We start from the raw sequence: 16,690 nt of genomic DNA, 5'->3' as shown, positions 1-16,690 counted from the left end.
ATAAAAATGATCTAACCTGGCCCTAATACTCCGTCGTACACATAAGTTGAGATGAGCCCCAATTGACCATTTTCAATTGTCCAGAATATTTAAAAAATACCACCTAATCCTTTCAATCATAGCAGTTATACATGTGGACTTTTTAATGTAGATATTAAGGCATCCAGTCCTACCTCATTCATTGTTCTGATTTACCGATAAGATACAGTAAAGCTAGCATTAGACAACATGGTCGTTTTGAGCAACTGGTCACGTAAGAAACATTTCCTGAAATTTCGACAAGCTTGGTTAGACAAAGAAAAAGCCAGCTCTGAATGGTTTACAGGCTTCCTAGAGCTAGTTTCCTAGAAAATCAGAGGTAATCCTATAGAAGGAGAATGTGAAGTTTTTGTTGACAGTATTGAGAAAGTGTTAACCAAACATTCCCATGGACCATCAGATATCTGAAACATGGATAAAACTTGAGTAACGACAGTACAGAAACCACAGTGATTGGTAGCCAAGCATGGCTTTAAGCAGGTAGGGTCACTGACATCTGGGAGAAAAGGGTACCCTGGGGACCCTTGCCTTCACATTCTCAGCCACAGGGAACAGTATTCCTCCCTATTTCATATTTCCTCTGGTACACTTTCCTGATCATTTCTTCAAAAAAGGTCCACCAGGCTGCAATGGAGGAGCAATTCCCTCTGGGTGAAGGACATAAACACACTTTGTTAATTTTATCAAGCACTTTGGGGAACATACCAGCTGCTCAAAGGAGAAGTTTAATCCTTCTGGATAACCACTTCTAACATCTCTCTATAATAGGCTGATTTTTACCGCCCAAAAATATGGTATCATGCTTTTGTCCTACCCACCCCTCTGCTCACACAGGGAACAGCCTTTACAAGGGCCAGGGACGGCCGACTTCACCCTTGTGCCTACTTGTTCAGGAAGCTTTCCCCTGCAGAGCTCAACTATGATGTTGGCAACCGGGAGCTGGGCTCCTGGCCGTAAAGCTTGCCATGGAGAAGTGGAGACATTGGCAGAGGGATTCGTGTGGACAGACCATAGGAACCTGGACTACCTGAAGACAGGTAAGAGACTCAACCCCCAACAAGCCAGGTGGGCCAGGATGGGCCACCCTGGCATCACCAAGTCCCTCCACATTATCCAATCCCAGTTTAGGTGGCCTACCTTGAATAAGGACATTAAGGAGTTTGTTGCTGCCTGTACCCGTTGCAGCCAAGTGAAGGTCTCCTGTCGCCCCCCTTCAGGTCTTCTCCGGCCCTTACCCGTGCCTTCCCCGCCATGGGCCAGTTTATCTATGGACTTTGTCACTGGTCTGCCCGTCTCTGAGGGTAACTCAGTCATCCTTACTATTGTGGACCACTTTTCTAAGATGGTCCGTTTAGTCCCATTGCCCAAGCTCCCCTCTGCCAAGGAGATGGGCTCAATCCTGGCTAAAGAGGTGTTTCATCTCCATGGTCTGCCCTCATACACAGTCTCTGACATGGGTCCCCAGTTTGTGGCCCGCTACTGACAGGAGTTCTGTGCTATGCTGGGTATCTAAGTCAGCCTCTCCTCTGGTTTCCACCCCCAAACCGACGGCCAGAAGGACAGTCTCAACCAGGAGGCTGAAGCTAAACTTTGTCTCATCTGCAATTCTGACCCCAACTAAGTGGGCTTCGAATCTGCCTTGGGTGGATCATGCTATAAACTCCACACCCCCCACCGGGCTCTCCCCCTTCTATATTGTGTATGGCTTTCAGGCACCAGTGTTCTCCGTCAAGGAGAGGGAGTCCAGGGTCCCTTCTGCCCGTCTCTCTGCCCTGAGGTGCCAGCGCGGCTGGAGGTGGGCTAGGAGAGCCATCCTCCCTTCCTCCCGGACCCAGGGCTGAGCTGACAATTGCCAGGGGGTCCCAGCCCCGCATTATCAACCGGGTGATAAGGTCTGGCTCTCCACAAAGGACCTTTCCCTTAAGGTGGAAAGCAGAAAGCTGGCACCCACTTCATTGGACCTTTCCCTATCTCCAAGGTGGTTAATCCTGTGGCGGCCCATCTTCACCTGCTCCCTTCTATGACGATCCACGGTCATAGAAGATCCTCCGTCTCCAGAGTCAAGCCGGTCAAGACCTCGAATCTTGACCACATCACCCCTTGATATATCTTTAAACACAGAAGACTTAGGGAAGAATGTTTTGGAACTCTGCGCATATCCCCAAAGCACATGATGGTGAATAAATAAATAATAGATCAAGACAGATGACCACATTTGTTTTTATCTAAACAGGTGACAAGAGCTCTCAAAGTAAATTGACTGCTTGGTTCATAAAAAGGGGTCACTAGAAGTTGCGTACGATCAGATGAATATGCTACCTGGAAGCAAAACCCACACACACACACACACACACACACACACACACATACTCCTTCTGCCATTGTAGTGAGGACCATGTGTTTACTCTCATTAAATTTCTGTCATTTTCAACCCTTTCTATGCCTTAACCCTATAACTAATCCTAAACCTAACCATTACCAATGCATCCCTCTCCCTAACCCTAATCCAAACCCAAATGACGCCATAGCCCTAAACCTAACCATTAGAAAAATAGCATCAGAGGACCAGCAAAATGTCCTCACTTTGCAACAACTGGTTCTCAATTTGATGGTGAACTTGGAAAAATTGAAAAAAAAAAAACTGCTAGACGGGTACACACACACACACACACACACACACACACACCATCCTTGTTGGGACTGTCACTGATTTCCATTCATTTCCCAGTCTTTTTTAACCCTTTCTCTGGGAGTTACTTTGTTTGTTCAAGCATGATAATTAAGTTTCCAAAGCTGGCATCAGAACCATAATAAATGTAATTAACATTGCATACCAATTTCTGACAACAAAATACAACATGAAAGGCCAATTCTATTCTCCACAGTTCATAAAAAATAAAATAAAAAAAAACTTTACATGCTAAAGTCTGAGTGTTGGTAAAAACTGGGATTAGAAAGAGATAAAATATGGATGGAAATTTAGGAGGTATTTTGGACACTGAAGGGTGTTGCTTAGGAATCATCATGGTCTAATTACAGTCATAAATAACATTTTCTTTGATCTAACTCTGTAAAGGAAGAATGAAGAATGTTCTGTATGAGGTACACACTTTCACCTTGGGCTATTCCCACAAAATCACTGCACTGTGGAAGTGCATTAATTTGCATTTCCAAATCTGTGCTATTACCTTTGTCAGATGAAGTACATCAGATCTCCACAGTAGAGTCTGTAAATCCTTTCTTGCCCTCGTTTACGAGCACCGGTTTCTCTGTCCGTGTGTGCCATACTAATACCTGCAGGTAAGCAGAAAGGCATGGATGAGAAGAAAGCCAGTCAAAATGATGAAATACTATCGCAGAGCATTCGGCTGTGAATAAAGGCCTGTTTTTTGTATCCTGTTTTTCTGAGAGCTCTTGGTGGAAGCACGTAAAATATTCAAAAGTGGCATCAACCTAATAGTTGAGTAAAATCTAACAGTTTTTTCATATTGCAGGAAAGAAAAAAGACTAAAGTAGGGGTAGCCAGGTCCAATTCTCCAGAGCTTCTATTCTGAAATACTTGTTGTGTTACACACCTAAATCAAATTAATGGCTCTTTACAGAACCTGGCTGAACTGAGGACTACTGAGGGATGTTTTTAAAACTATTTAAAACTTCTAGATTACGTGACCCAATGTGAAGAACAAGTGCCCAACTTACAGTAGCATATTGATGACCACCTGCCTGTCGCCTTTGACAGACATGCGTGATTCTCAAAAACTGTAACTCCTGGACTGTTTATGATATCTCAAAGATCCAAAAAGTACCAGAAGGCAGAGAATTACACTTGCAACCTTACCTCTAATTACGGTAACGCTTAGGACTTAACCAATCACAGATCAGATTCAGCAGCAGATCAGATATTTGCTCCGTGAGCTTTTCAGGAGCGACAGCGTTCTGGTCCTAGTGTTAGAAAAATCTCAGTGTACTGTAGCGCAACATTGTTTTTGGACAGTAAAAAGTGCAAAGGACGTCTCCCCTCTGTGCCCCCATTAAAATTACACCCATAAGTCTAAGATTTTAAAAAGCCTAATTTTCCCATGTCTGTAAAGCAGGGGTCCTAAACGTTTTTCAGGCTAACGACCCCCAAACTGATAGTGAGATGGAGCAGGAACCCCCTAATTTATATATTGTATGAAATTGTGTTATATCAAACAGGACCTATCGTCACTCTATTAACTATGGAGTAATGTTACAAAAGTCATTTTGCCCTGGGATTATTAAAGTATTTATGATTCAGATTCTGATTCCCCGTTAATGGGTCAGGTGTTGTGAATGAAACGGTGCCCAGCTTGAAAGAGCTCCTGTGTGTTGCTGAATGTGTGCATTGATGACTGAAAGACATCTTCTGCCTCCATTTATCTGTTTACTACAGTGTGTTGCCTTCATGTTAATGTGTATTTAAAGACATTTCAATTAGTGGAAAAAATTGCTGGTGGCACTATAAAAAAAAACAAAAAAAAACTTAATCAACCAAAACTTTCGTGACCCCCATGAAGTACTTCCATGCACCCCCTAAGGGTCGCGGACCCCCTGTTGAAGACCTCCGCTTTAAAGGATTACTATATATTTAGCTCCCTGCAGCTTCTGTCCTCCTGAAAGAAAAGCCTTCCCATAGCAAAAGGCCACCAGATCCATGTTTTATTTTGGAATTATAGTAATTAGAGGTTATTTGGTTTTCCTACACATATTTTGCATATCGTCGTCTTCAACCCAGACTTGAAGCTTGCAATCATCTCGTCTCCTAGACGATTTGGACCAAACCACAAGGAGAATTTGAGGAGCTATTTTTTTGTAGCTGACTTAAGCAACGAGGCCCAGAGGACATGCTGGTGGGACTGAGATTCCTCAGGCTTCTACCAGAGATCCTGAAGGAGATGTCTCGGGAGAGGGATATCACCCATTTGGTATGACTGCTGCACCCATTCCCTCTTCCTGGATAAAACGGGAAATGTGTAAAGGTACTGCTGACAGCTTTTGCCGCTTTTCACCTAGTGACTACTCAAAGAGGGTTTTTCTATTAGTAATTGTTACATGGAGGAGGTACTACTTTTCATTCCCTTTCACGTGCTGTCCCAACCATTTTGAGTCATGAGACTTTTTTCTTAATCCAAATCAGTAACAATTCAGCCTTTCAAAATGTTCCCACTTTTCTTGCTTCTTCCTTTGCTTTTAAACATCATTATTTGTACTAAAATATTCTTACTGTCATGATTTGTGGACATTAAGATCTATAGAGATCTCTATCTATAGAGAAGCATTATCTTCTGGTCAGACCCTGTCATTAAGTGAAAGGGTGGAGTCAGAGTAAAAAAATATGCAAGATGGGGTCACTCCAGTAGCTGGAAGTTGGAGAGAAGTGGGCTACCATTCAGCTGGAGTTTGACCATTTTGAATGGCTGCTACTGTAGCAAGATTTGCAATATTGCATAAACATAAAAATTATACTGCTTTATGTTACCTTTAGTCAATTAGTAAAAGTTTGCACTAAAACCTAAATTAGAGTTATGCTTGATTTATTTTATTGAACAACTTTAAGCCAGAATTGTTCTAATAGTGTCTGGGCCTAATAAGCAAATATTTGTCATCAGCACTTCAGCCCCCATTGATGTTAAAACCTTAACCTTAACATCCCTAAATCAGCCTATATGTGTGGCTGTTTTATTGTCTTCACAAATCACGTCAATTCAGACTGAGGAACTGAAGTGCATTGGAAGTGCAACTTGCAATTAGAAAATCCCACCCATACTGGAGATACTATTTAATTGTAATCGGATATAATCAAACAACATTGAACTAACCCAAGTCGTCCCAACCTAAATAAATAGGTACCACTGAACAAGAGCCGTTTTTGCTTTTTTTATTCAGCAGTAATCCTATACTTTGGCAGAGCACGTCAGCAGTACCATTCCTCTAAATCAGCCACAATTCGTCAGTCTGTTCTTATCCTACAAAGAAATGAGTAGATGCTTAGCTTTTGTGTTAATCCTGAAGATAGTAAGTTGGTTTGGATCTCAGGTCTTGGTGTGGGCCTAGCTGAAAAGCTCCCAGCAGACTAACACATCAGCTAAATAGATATCTTAATACAGACCATGAAAAGCTTTTCCAGCCGAGCTTGCCAATAAAGGAGGATGGCTCCTTCAGATGTTATTCATTAATATAAATATGATGGAATATCTGTCCAGTTTCCCCCATAAGGTTTCTGCTAAAACCATTGGTCTTCATGATGCAGTTTTATTTTTGCTACTATTCTCCAAGAAACTTCCAAAAACCTTTTTTCTCACTACAAATCCATTCAATTTGGTTCAATGAGTGACCTGAAATCCCAATTTAGGCATTTTAGTTTATGCTTGCAATATCACAAACACTGAAAAATCTCAATGAGACATACCTTAGTGCAGTTTGAAGCTTTAGGCTCCAGCTCACTCAGAGTCACCAGTTCCTTTAGTAAGCTGCTCTCCTGATATCCTCCTTTCACCCCTCGCAATTTGAAATAAGCCTGAGGTTTGGTTAGAATCAGGCTTAGGTTCACTGCAAACCCAGCCATGTCTATGGCAAAAGGTCGGTGTGGGTCGAATACAGTTTTCCAGCCATACACCTTGCCTAGAGCGTTTATCTTGGGTGATTCGTAGCGTAAGCCACCCACAAATGCAACGGGCCACACAGACACCTTTTTCGTGGACCTCATCTGTTAGATGAAAGCACAGAGATAAAAATCACTCACAGGAGGTCACAGAAATAATGTCACACTTAGAGAGCAGGCCTTAAATTACGATATGCAAAAGGATGACCAGAACAGGACACAAGTATCCAACTGTTGTCAGTAGGATTTTTTCTCTTATTTTGTCATAAAACATGCTTGTGATTAAATACATCGTCATGTCCTTGGCGCTGACTAGTGGCTTAATTCTTAATTTCATTCACCTATCTAAATCTTTGCGGTTTTCTCATCACTGCTCAACATATCCACCTGTGCCAGCTTCTATTTGAGGTGCTTGTTCCCATTGGTCAGCGGCAGATTATTTTCATGCCCTTGGTGAGATTTTTTCTAGAGTTACTAATTGTGTTCTGATTGCCTGATCCTGACCCGCTTCTGTATTCGGACCTTTAAGCCTGCCTTCCCCTATTCTGATCTGTTTGCCTGAGATGTCTTCGGATTCAGTTGGATTCTATTGTGGACTGAACCAGAATCTGCCTCCTGACTTTGCCCTCTGGAATATCCTGCCTTCCATTGTCTGTTTGGATTTGATCTGTCAGTTCTGTGTCTTTCAAGGTTTCAGCCTCTGAACCTCTCTGTGCGACAACCATTGCAGCTTGTCAGCTGACCAGTTGGTATCTACCTCGTTCTCTGGGCACAGACTGAACACTAAATCGGGTTAGTTAGTCACATATTCGGATCATTGTCGTGATTTCCTCTCTCCAGAGTTACCTGCCTCAGACACCCACAGACACACTGCTACTCTGATCCTGTTACTTTAATAAACGCTTTTGAAGTTATCTCACCGTCTTTCTTGCCATAATACTGGCTCCCTCTGTTCTGAGTCATACATGCATGTACTTGATGCTTAAATTAAAAAAATTATAATTATTTCCTTTTAAGTCGTAGGGAAGCGGCTGTTCCAACCATTGCATTTTCAAATTCTCCCGAGTGGTGCACGACTTTACACAAGTGAATAAATTGAATGTGATTGGTCATTTATCAAGGGGGCGTTGCTGTTGTGGCAAAAGATTCGCAAGCAAGTTTGGTTGTGGCCGGTTTGTCAGAAGCATCTTGCTAACCAGTTAGCAACTTAGTGCTAGTAGGTTTCCAATGTGAAATTATATTGGGACCAAGTTGCCCTTAGAAACAACACTGTCAAGGAACGTTATTGACATCGGAAAAATGCAAGAGGAGGAGAGTTTTGTGTCGGAGGTTGTGGAGGAAAGTGGGGACAAAGATGTTGTGGAAGAGGACACCAGGGCGGCAGATGCTTGGTTTGGTGTAGAAGGCTTACAGCCGTACAGGTTTGAGCCCTTGCCTCAGCACATTTCATTGGGTGCTATGACTTGTCCAAGGGTAGCTAAAGCAACTATAGCACATAATTAGACACAGGCTCTATCCGAATGTGAGCCCTAACCCCTGTACCATTTTAATAAGAGCCCAAATGTCTTGTGGAAAAGAAGTGGACTCAAATTTCCCATAAATTGTCAAAACTAATCAAAGGCATAATTTTAAATGTGAAGTCAAAACTAAATAAATAAATAAAAAACAAATTAAAAAAAGCAAAGATATCAAAACATTGTTCTCACCTCTTCAAACAGCTGCAGACTGTATGTGTTGTCATCATCTGCAAAATAAACGACTCCAGGCTTGCTAAAGTTTACAGGATAAGTCTCTCTAAGCCACCGCAGGGCCAGGTTCCTCTGCAGCGTACCACGGGGTACTCTGGTGTTCCTGCTTTCCCCTCTGGTTTTATAGTTCAGTGGAGTCTCCACGTTGAGGTGGGTGAAGTTAAGCCCTGTTTCCTGAAGGAAGCGGCTAACTAGAGCAGTCCTCCTCTGGGAATCCTCCACCACGATCCAGTGCAGGTTGGTGACATGAAGCAGAGTGTTGGCCAGACGAGTGAGTTCAGCCTTCTGCACTGGGCGGCTGTAAGTAGGAGTGATGATGTGGAGAGTAGGAAGGGTTTCGGACCAGGGTGGGGGCCGGATGTACACATACTCGGTCCGGACAACGTGAACGCTGTCACGGTTCTGAAGTGAGAGGGATTCCTTTAATGCTCGGGAGTCTGAGCGACTACTGATTGTGTTACCTAGTGTGAAAAGAAAAAGGCAGGCTGAAGCTTTTGTATTCATGGAAACTATAGCACACTGACTGATGGCTTTATGTTGACACTTGAGACAGTGGGCCTCATGGAAGAAGAAAATTCTCTCCTAAATGGTTTGATATAGGAAAAAGATGCCGCATTCACAATTTGTCTCCTTTTTTTAAACTTCTCTCTGGCGCAAACAAAATACTTGATGTACAATTCTTGTGTAATCAGTCAGCAGTAATCCAAACCTAGCTTTTCACTAACTCAAGAGACTTTTTTAACTTAGAAGCAATTTTCCATTTTAAAATCCAGTATAAATCAGGCTACAAAATGTATGTATTATGCAACTCTGCAAGTATAAATGACATTTGTATTTACTGATGATAGAACTGTAGGTCACTGCACCTGCAGCTGCTATTTCGGATTCCATTGTTATTAGACTTTTGAAGAATATGTATTTCCGAAGGAAACAATTGATTTTTGCAAATATGAAATAGAATAAATAACTGACATTAAGAGAAATTGAAATTGCAAAGATCAGTATTAGGGAGCCAGAACCAAACTACATTTTCTGGGTATAACATAACACAACAAAAGAAAAATATATCCACAGGCACCAACCCAAACACTGATAATTTACCTTTTTGAGCAGCGAGGACAGAGGTGATGTTGCTTTGGTGCCATACACTGATGAGCAGCGTCCAAGGTAGCACAATCAGCACAATGGCAATAATGTCTCTTCTCTTCGGCATCTCCACTGTCACCTTGGGTCATCTCACTGTCTGAAAGAATACAGAATAGGGTTATGTGTAATTTCTTTTCTTGCCCTAATCCACCCATGCCATTTGTAATTTATAAACAAAGTCAAATCATAGCTGTTTTCTTTCTGAAAAGACATGGTTTGTGCAGACGCTCACAATCTTAGCCCTCTGGGCTAAATGTCTAGCATCTTTTAGGTGTTTCCCTACCCCGCCACACCTATCCACTCCTTGGAGGCTAATGAGGCTACATGAAGCTTAGGTCATTCGCCATTTGCAGGAATATATCATCTATAAGTCTGTTGTGGAGAGTGTGATCTCTTCCTCTATCATCTGCTAGGGTAACAACTTCAGATTAAATGACTTAAAAAGAGAAAAGATAATCAACTAATAAAGAAGGCCAGCACTGTACTAGGAACTCCTCTAGAGATTTCAATCTGAAAAACTCACAGAGAGAGAAAGATGCAATTAGAAGAGTTTATTGATACGATAGTTTGAACTTTGGCGCTCAGGCCTCAGCAGGAAACATAAACGCTGATTTATACTTTAATGCAGATAAACTGATGTATGAGAATAAGGATATTCCCCCCGGGCCTGAAACTGGTGGTGGAGTTTAGATAGATGAAGTTTGGTTAATCCATAGAGGCTGGTATACAGGGTGATGCTTGAGTTAGATGTCACTGAATGAACAAAGTTTGCATAAACTGTCCATGAAGAGCAAGCATGAAGCGACTGTGGAGAGAAAAAACTCCCCTTTGGGAAGAAATCTCTGGCAGAACCAGGCTCAACGTGGCGGTCTTCTGCCGGACCGTTTAAAGTGACAGGGAACTCCATGAAAGTCTGGAGGGAGTACGCACTGGAGGTGAGGTTGAAGGAGCATCGAGGAGGAGTCGGATGAGCTTACTACAATGGTGGAGAAGGGGATGGAAGTGGGTTGTCTGAATCAAAGTCCGACATAGGAGCGATGGATCTTGCGCTTGTTGAAGAGCAGGCCTAGAGATGATTGGAGTGGCTTTAAGTAGAGTGCTGGAAGATGATTGGGCATCGAGGATAGTGGCTTGAAGCGGGTTGGCTGCGTCGGAGGCGGATCAGCCTCAGATTGAATGGAAGTAATCAGAGTTTCTTCAGTTGAATTTCCGCCTTAGCTTCATAATTTCACAAAGAAGAATTCTTCATAAAGTGAAGAACATTTTGAACAACAGTGTACATCCTCTTCAGAAGATTTTTAAACAACAACAAAGTATCTTGAGTCAGAGGCTTCTCTGGATCAGGTGCAGGAAAATAAAAACAATTAAACATCATTGATCTCACAATGGAGAAATTCACTTCTGCATCTTAACCCACCCCCTTGGGGAGCAGTGGGCTGCCCCTGTGTGGTACCTGGGGAGCAATTGGGAGTAAAGGGTTTTGCTCAGGGAACCAGGGTGCAGGCTATGAGGATCGAACCAGGTACTTGCACCCTTCTCACAGCACAAGGGCACTGCTCTACCCACTATAGCCAACACTCCCCTGATAGACAGACAGCTACAGAAGATCCTTCCTCCCTACAGCTCTCAACACCTACAACTTAAAAAATATCGTATGACTTATTGCAACTTTTAATTTCCCTTTGGGATTGATTTCCCTTTGGGAGTATTTTTGAATTTAGTTTAAAAGAATATACATTAGAAGCAGGGACATATTTATAAAGATTTTTGCTTGGTCTGTAAAAACAAGAACTTAAATAAAAAGGTCCTATATACAAAAAGATGTTTCATACTGGCTTTTTTTAAATTGAGTTTTACTGATTGCCTCTGAAAGTGTTTAATCTTGTGTAAGATTTTTGGTATAACTAGACTGAGAAAATGTGGATAATGGAAGTGGATTATCTGCTAACATGGTATCTTGTATATTTCAAGTGGAACTCGAAACAACACCTTTTTTTAATATAATATAAATCTGCATTTTTTTTCCCCTTTACATGTGAGAGTTTTCAGTTCTACAATATGTATCTTGAGCAGTGGCTATTGCACTTGAATTTCCCTTGCAATAACAGGCACATCCAAAGTTGGTCATTGAGGGCTGCTGGCACCTGCTGTCTTTTGAAGTTTTCCTACTTCAGCACTGCTGATTTCCATGGTTAGATGATTAATAGGCTTATGCTGAACTGCAATCATCAGAATCAGCCGTACTGAAGCTGAGAAGCATTATAAACCTGTAAGACAGCGGCCTTTGAGGACCCACTTCTCCCATTTAGAAATTATGTTAGAGACTTAATCTAAAAAACAAAAAAAAACAAATCCAGAAATCACAATTTACGATTTTTCAAGTTCTTATTTGTATGATGCAGCTGTGTATCGGCTAGAATTCTGACCCTCAAAGGTGAAAGCTGGTGAAAAACTACAGGAAATGTTTGACCTCTGGAATTGCAAACAAAGGCTACTGTACCAAATATTAACATCAATTTTCTCAGGTGTTCAAATACTTATTTGAAGCTGTATCCTACAAATCAATGGTAAAAAAAAAAATATACATCCTGGATTTCTTTTTTGTTTTTTTTAATTAGATTATGTTTCTCACAGTGGACATGCAGCTACGATGACAATTTCAGACCTCCATGATTTCTAATTTGTTCAAATACCTATTTTCCTCGCTGTACATGCTGGAACACACCTATGTCACTGCGCACCAACATATAGAATCTATGAAAAAATCTGTGAAAAGTATTTTTGAAAAACGAAATCTGAAAGAACAGCAAAGTTACCATAAAACCTTTTTGTTTTAATTAGGCCCTTTTTCAAACTCTTATTTCTGAATCACATTTTTATGTTTAAATTTTCTTTCACAAAATGTGTACTTTGTTTGCAACAGTAACAAATTTCCCTCCATGGTGGTGAGACAGCTATGAGAGTATGAAATGACCGGCAATGGTTCAGGATCAAAAAGAAACTTTAAGGAAAATTTGGTCTGTCAAAGGCTATGCAGGGGTTGCAGTTGTTAATATGGAAAATGGGTCAAACAATGTCAATCATAAGGACTTTGTTGGAAGGCTGATGCAGCAAAAAAACAATCCGGCCCTGGAAAGGGGACTGAGAAGGATGCTCATAGTGGTGAAACATGCAAGTCACAGTTGAGATGATAGACATCTGCTACATTACAGAGATAGTTACATATGTTATTTATCACAGTAAAATGTTTAAATAAAAGTTAAAACTCTATTTTGGGTTCTTGCTTTAAACACATGCATCACATCTATAACCACTGCATCACTTCCCCTGGGTGAAGCCCATTTTCCTACAAGCAAGTCAAAAATACCCTGAAGTGACTACATGGCTTGGTGAGTTAGAGGCGTATCAGATGCATCATAAAACACATTCAGAATGATTACCTATTTACTAGTTACACAATATGACATTTCCTTATGTACATGTATCACCTCATGCTATACCTGACTTGTTATATTAATTCCTCCCTTCATAGTACCGCATGGCTTAGCTGAGTCTCTAAGGATCCAACAGTATATCAAAGTCTGACAAGTACTCCTGTAACTGCAAGGAATAAACTAGAAGGAGGCATTTTGTTAAGAAGCTAACGAGAAATCTGGGTCAGACAGTGCTTCAAGCTTTCTGTTTTATCTCAAGTGAAAGAGGGCTGATTCTAACAGAGAGAAAGGAAAAAAAAAAATTTGTTGTGTTTAACAGTAGTCATGGATTTCAGTCAGATTTTCTAAACTATGGCTAAACAGAAATCCTGAGACTAACTCAGACCAACAGCTTGCTTCATTTTACACTAATAGAACATGAAAAAGGTTCATGTTTTAGTTTGGATAAAGCAGCTGGAGCTCAAACTAGTGTGGTACAGAATTTTAAGTACTTCATCCCTTACCATCTGAATTCAAGTTTATGCTTCCTAAAAGCTCCACTCTTGTCTCATGCTGCTTCCCCATACACCCGTAGTCATTCAAAATATCCCCACTCTCGCTTTAATTCCTTTTTAATTATCAACATTTGAATTAAAATATTGTTTCTGTCATGATTTGGACATTAAGATCTAGAGATAAGCTTTATCTCCTGGTCAGACCTTGTAATTCAGTGAAAGGGCTGGAGTCAGATTAAAAACATATGCAAGAGGGGGTCAATCCAGCTGCTGGTAGTTGGAGGGAAGTGCGCGGCCATTCAGCTGGCGTTTGACTGGGAAGGGCCGTTTTGATTGGCTGGTAAGGTACAGTAAGATACCATGGTCCTGTGTTCATTGTGAAGCTATTATGCACACTAAAATATATCTACTTTATGTGGCAAAGTGCTTTGTGACCTCTAGAGGGCGCGACTGCTGTTGTTGGTGAGACGTATCATGTTGACTTCCTGTTTTGACTGCTGAGCTGCGTGCTGTTCAGGCTATCTCCTTCTGAATTAACCTATTTTTTTCTGTGATATATCTGTATCCTTTGATGGGAGTAACTGCGTTATTAACGCCATTACCTTTTTTAGTAATGAGTAATCTAACTAATTACTTTGAGTGTAACTATAACGCAGGTACCATTGCCGACACCCGGTTACTGCATGCTACTCAGGTCGCACAATTAACCTTTTTTCATGATAGGACCCGTGTGCGCCTTGTCATGAGAGAGGGGAGGATGAGATTGGCTGATGTATGTAGTGAGATTACGTCTGTAAGTTTGGTAGATGGGTGTTTCTGCTGGCGGGTTTTAACGTACAGCACACACAGAGAAATGGAGACTGAGGAGGACTCAAACAGCCAAACAGCGTTTTCCACATGGAAATACCGGTGTTACATCGAGCTGTGTTTCCCCATCACATGCGGTTTCCCCTGCATCTCCGCACATCTAGGCTGCACGATTCACTGCGCAAGCGACCGGAAACGCGCAACCTCGCCAAAGGCGCGTAACAGTCGCCCTATGCTCGCTCCATAGGGGAACAACGGAGAGCGTGAAGGATCAAATGTTAGCCTATATGGAGAAAGAGTGGATGGATGGATGGATGGATGGATGGATGGATGGATGGATGGATGGATGGATGGATGGATGGATGGATGGANGATGGATGGATGTGGATGGATGGATGGATGGATGGATGGATGGATGGATGTTGCAGTATCTATAATAACCCAAACACACAGGATTTCTGAATTAGACATACCCAGTTATTAATTTCGTACACTCACCAGATCTGAACTCCCTGCTTTAAAACTTGACACCCATGAGTAGAGGTTATGCAGCCTGATGATATTTACAATGCATCAGATTCCATTCTCCCCATGTTAAGCAGGGGGAACGCTATCTGACGGGGTTTATAGGTAAAACTATAATGCAAAACTCTCTGCAGGTTCTTGTCTTTGTCGTCCGCTCTATTCAGATGGCTTTTGAAAAACACGGCGAGAAGGTGGGGGCCAGCTGGTGAGGGTTACGGGGGCGAGAAACGCAATAGTTACTTTTACTAGTAACTAGTTACTTTTATTGTGGAGTAACTCAGTTAGTAGTTCAGTTACTTTTTGAGAGAAGTAACTACTAACTATAACTAATAACTTTTTCAAAGTAACATTCCCAACACTGTCTGTATCTAAGTAACTCTAACTGTCCATAACACCTGCTGCACTTCTCTAATGAGCACTTGTCGCTTTCACATGGTTTTATTTCTGGTAGTAAGGAGTAGCTAGCCTAGGCTAGCTCTAGCTTAGTATAGCTATGGCTGCTCCCTTTCCCTCCCTTCACTCTTTTCCAACTTCCTCTCCTCTCTCTTGCTCTCTGTGTCAGAAGTTCAGCTATTCCTCTGCCTCCTTTAGCGATAATGTTAAGAGTAATAAGTGTAGTATTTTTTTAGCTTTGGAGGTGAGGAAGTCATTTAGAATCCAGGCTTCAGGCTGTTGAACATCCAGGACCCCTACGTAGCTGTAATCCAAAAGCAGCCAGGTGATTGGGTAACGGTAGCAGAATGCGTAAGCATGGATCTCTGCCCACTGGTTACCACCAACCTGTCCACGTTTCTAACAGGTTTTCCCCACTCAGCGACGCACCCACTGAGAAACCCACTCTGGTGATTGGCAGCTCCACAGTCAGAAACGTGGCATTAGAGACACCAGGGACCATAGTCAAATGTTTGCCGGGGGCCAGAACAGGCAACATCAAACCCTACCTGAAACTGCTGGCTAAGTATAAGGTTAAATACAGTAAGAATGTTATCCATGCTGGCAGCAATGATACTTGGTTACGCCGCATGCAGTCATTTAACCGTTGGTTGTCTAGGTGGTGTCCTGAAAACAACGTGTGCTACATTAATAATTAGCAATCCTTTTGGGGAAAGCCTGGTCTGATTCGGATAGACGGCATCCGTCCCCCTTTGGATGGTGCAGCTCTTCATTCTAGGAATCTAGCCAAATGTATTAGTCCTCCAAAACCCTGACAACCCAGGTTGCAGACCAGGAAGCAGAGTCGTAGTTTAACACACCTCTCTGCAGCTTCTCTGTTGTTACCCACTCAAGACAGTGTCTTGCCCATGACCAAAATCTAATAAATTAGAAAAGATTCCCAAAGGAGTAAATCATGATCATCTAATAAAAATAAAAATAACTCTAATTGGGAAAATGTTAAAATGATTAAATCTGGTTTATTTAAAGTAGGATCTCTTTCTTCAAAAAGTCTGCTACTTAATTACTTGATTTGTGATAATCACATTGATTTATGTTGCCTTACAGAAACTGGGCTGCAGCAAGAGGATTATGTGAGCATAAGAGAGGCAACTCCTTCTAGTTATTTACATTTTCACTTACCCAGAAGTTCGGGCAAGGAGGAGGAGTGGCAGCAGTCTTTCAGTCTGACTTACTAATTACTCCAAAGGCAGTTAATAATAACTCTTTTGAACATTTAACCCTTGAGGGCTGGTTATACTCCCGCAGAAGTGTGTCGACGTGAGCTTGTCTCAGGTATGAGACAGACATTTTTGATTTATGCTCAATAGCAATTTATTAGCCTGACGTAGTCCTACTCAATTCTAGTCAGAATATGAGTCTGATACTGCTCCATAGAGCTGTGATTATGGGGCGTGTTTTGAACGAACCAGGAAAAAAAAT

General features: G+C 41.7%; 1 protein-coding gene across 3 annotated transcripts in view; it reads right to left on the bottom strand.

Annotated features, from left to right (window-relative positions):
* The window catches only part of LOC107104560 (galactosylgalactosylxylosylprotein 3-beta-glucuronosyltransferase 1-like), a 41,360-nt gene that overhangs the window by 5,319 nt on the left and 19,351 nt on the right, over positions 1-16,690 (bottom strand). The window contains exons 3-6 of one of the 3 annotated variants that reach the window (XM_015404577.1): positions 9,511-9,652; positions 8,368-8,870; positions 6,470-6,766; positions 3,228-3,333 (exon numbers count right to left, since the gene is read on the bottom strand). In XM_015404577.1, coding sequence (XP_015260063.1) covers positions 3,247-3,333; positions 6,470-6,766; positions 8,368-8,870; positions 9,511-9,622 — 999 coding nt within the window. In that variant the 5' untranslated portion in view covers positions 9,623-9,652 and the 3' untranslated portion in view covers positions 3,228-3,246. The remainder of the gene's footprint in view (positions 1-3,227; positions 3,334-6,469; positions 6,767-8,367; positions 8,871-9,510; positions 9,653-16,690) is intronic. The other 2 variants (XM_015404575.1, XM_015404576.1) reach the window with 2 other exon arrangements.

The sequence above is a fragment of the Cyprinodon variegatus genome, unplaced genomic scaffold, assembly GCF_000732505.1.
Source record: "Cyprinodon variegatus isolate N-32 unplaced genomic scaffold, C_variegatus-1.0 Scaffold1793, whole genome shotgun sequence".
In the NCBI taxonomy this organism is placed as follows: Eukaryota; Metazoa; Chordata; class Actinopteri; order Cyprinodontiformes; family Cyprinodontidae; genus Cyprinodon; species Cyprinodon variegatus.
This window is presented reverse-complemented; position numbering and strand designations above follow the sequence as displayed.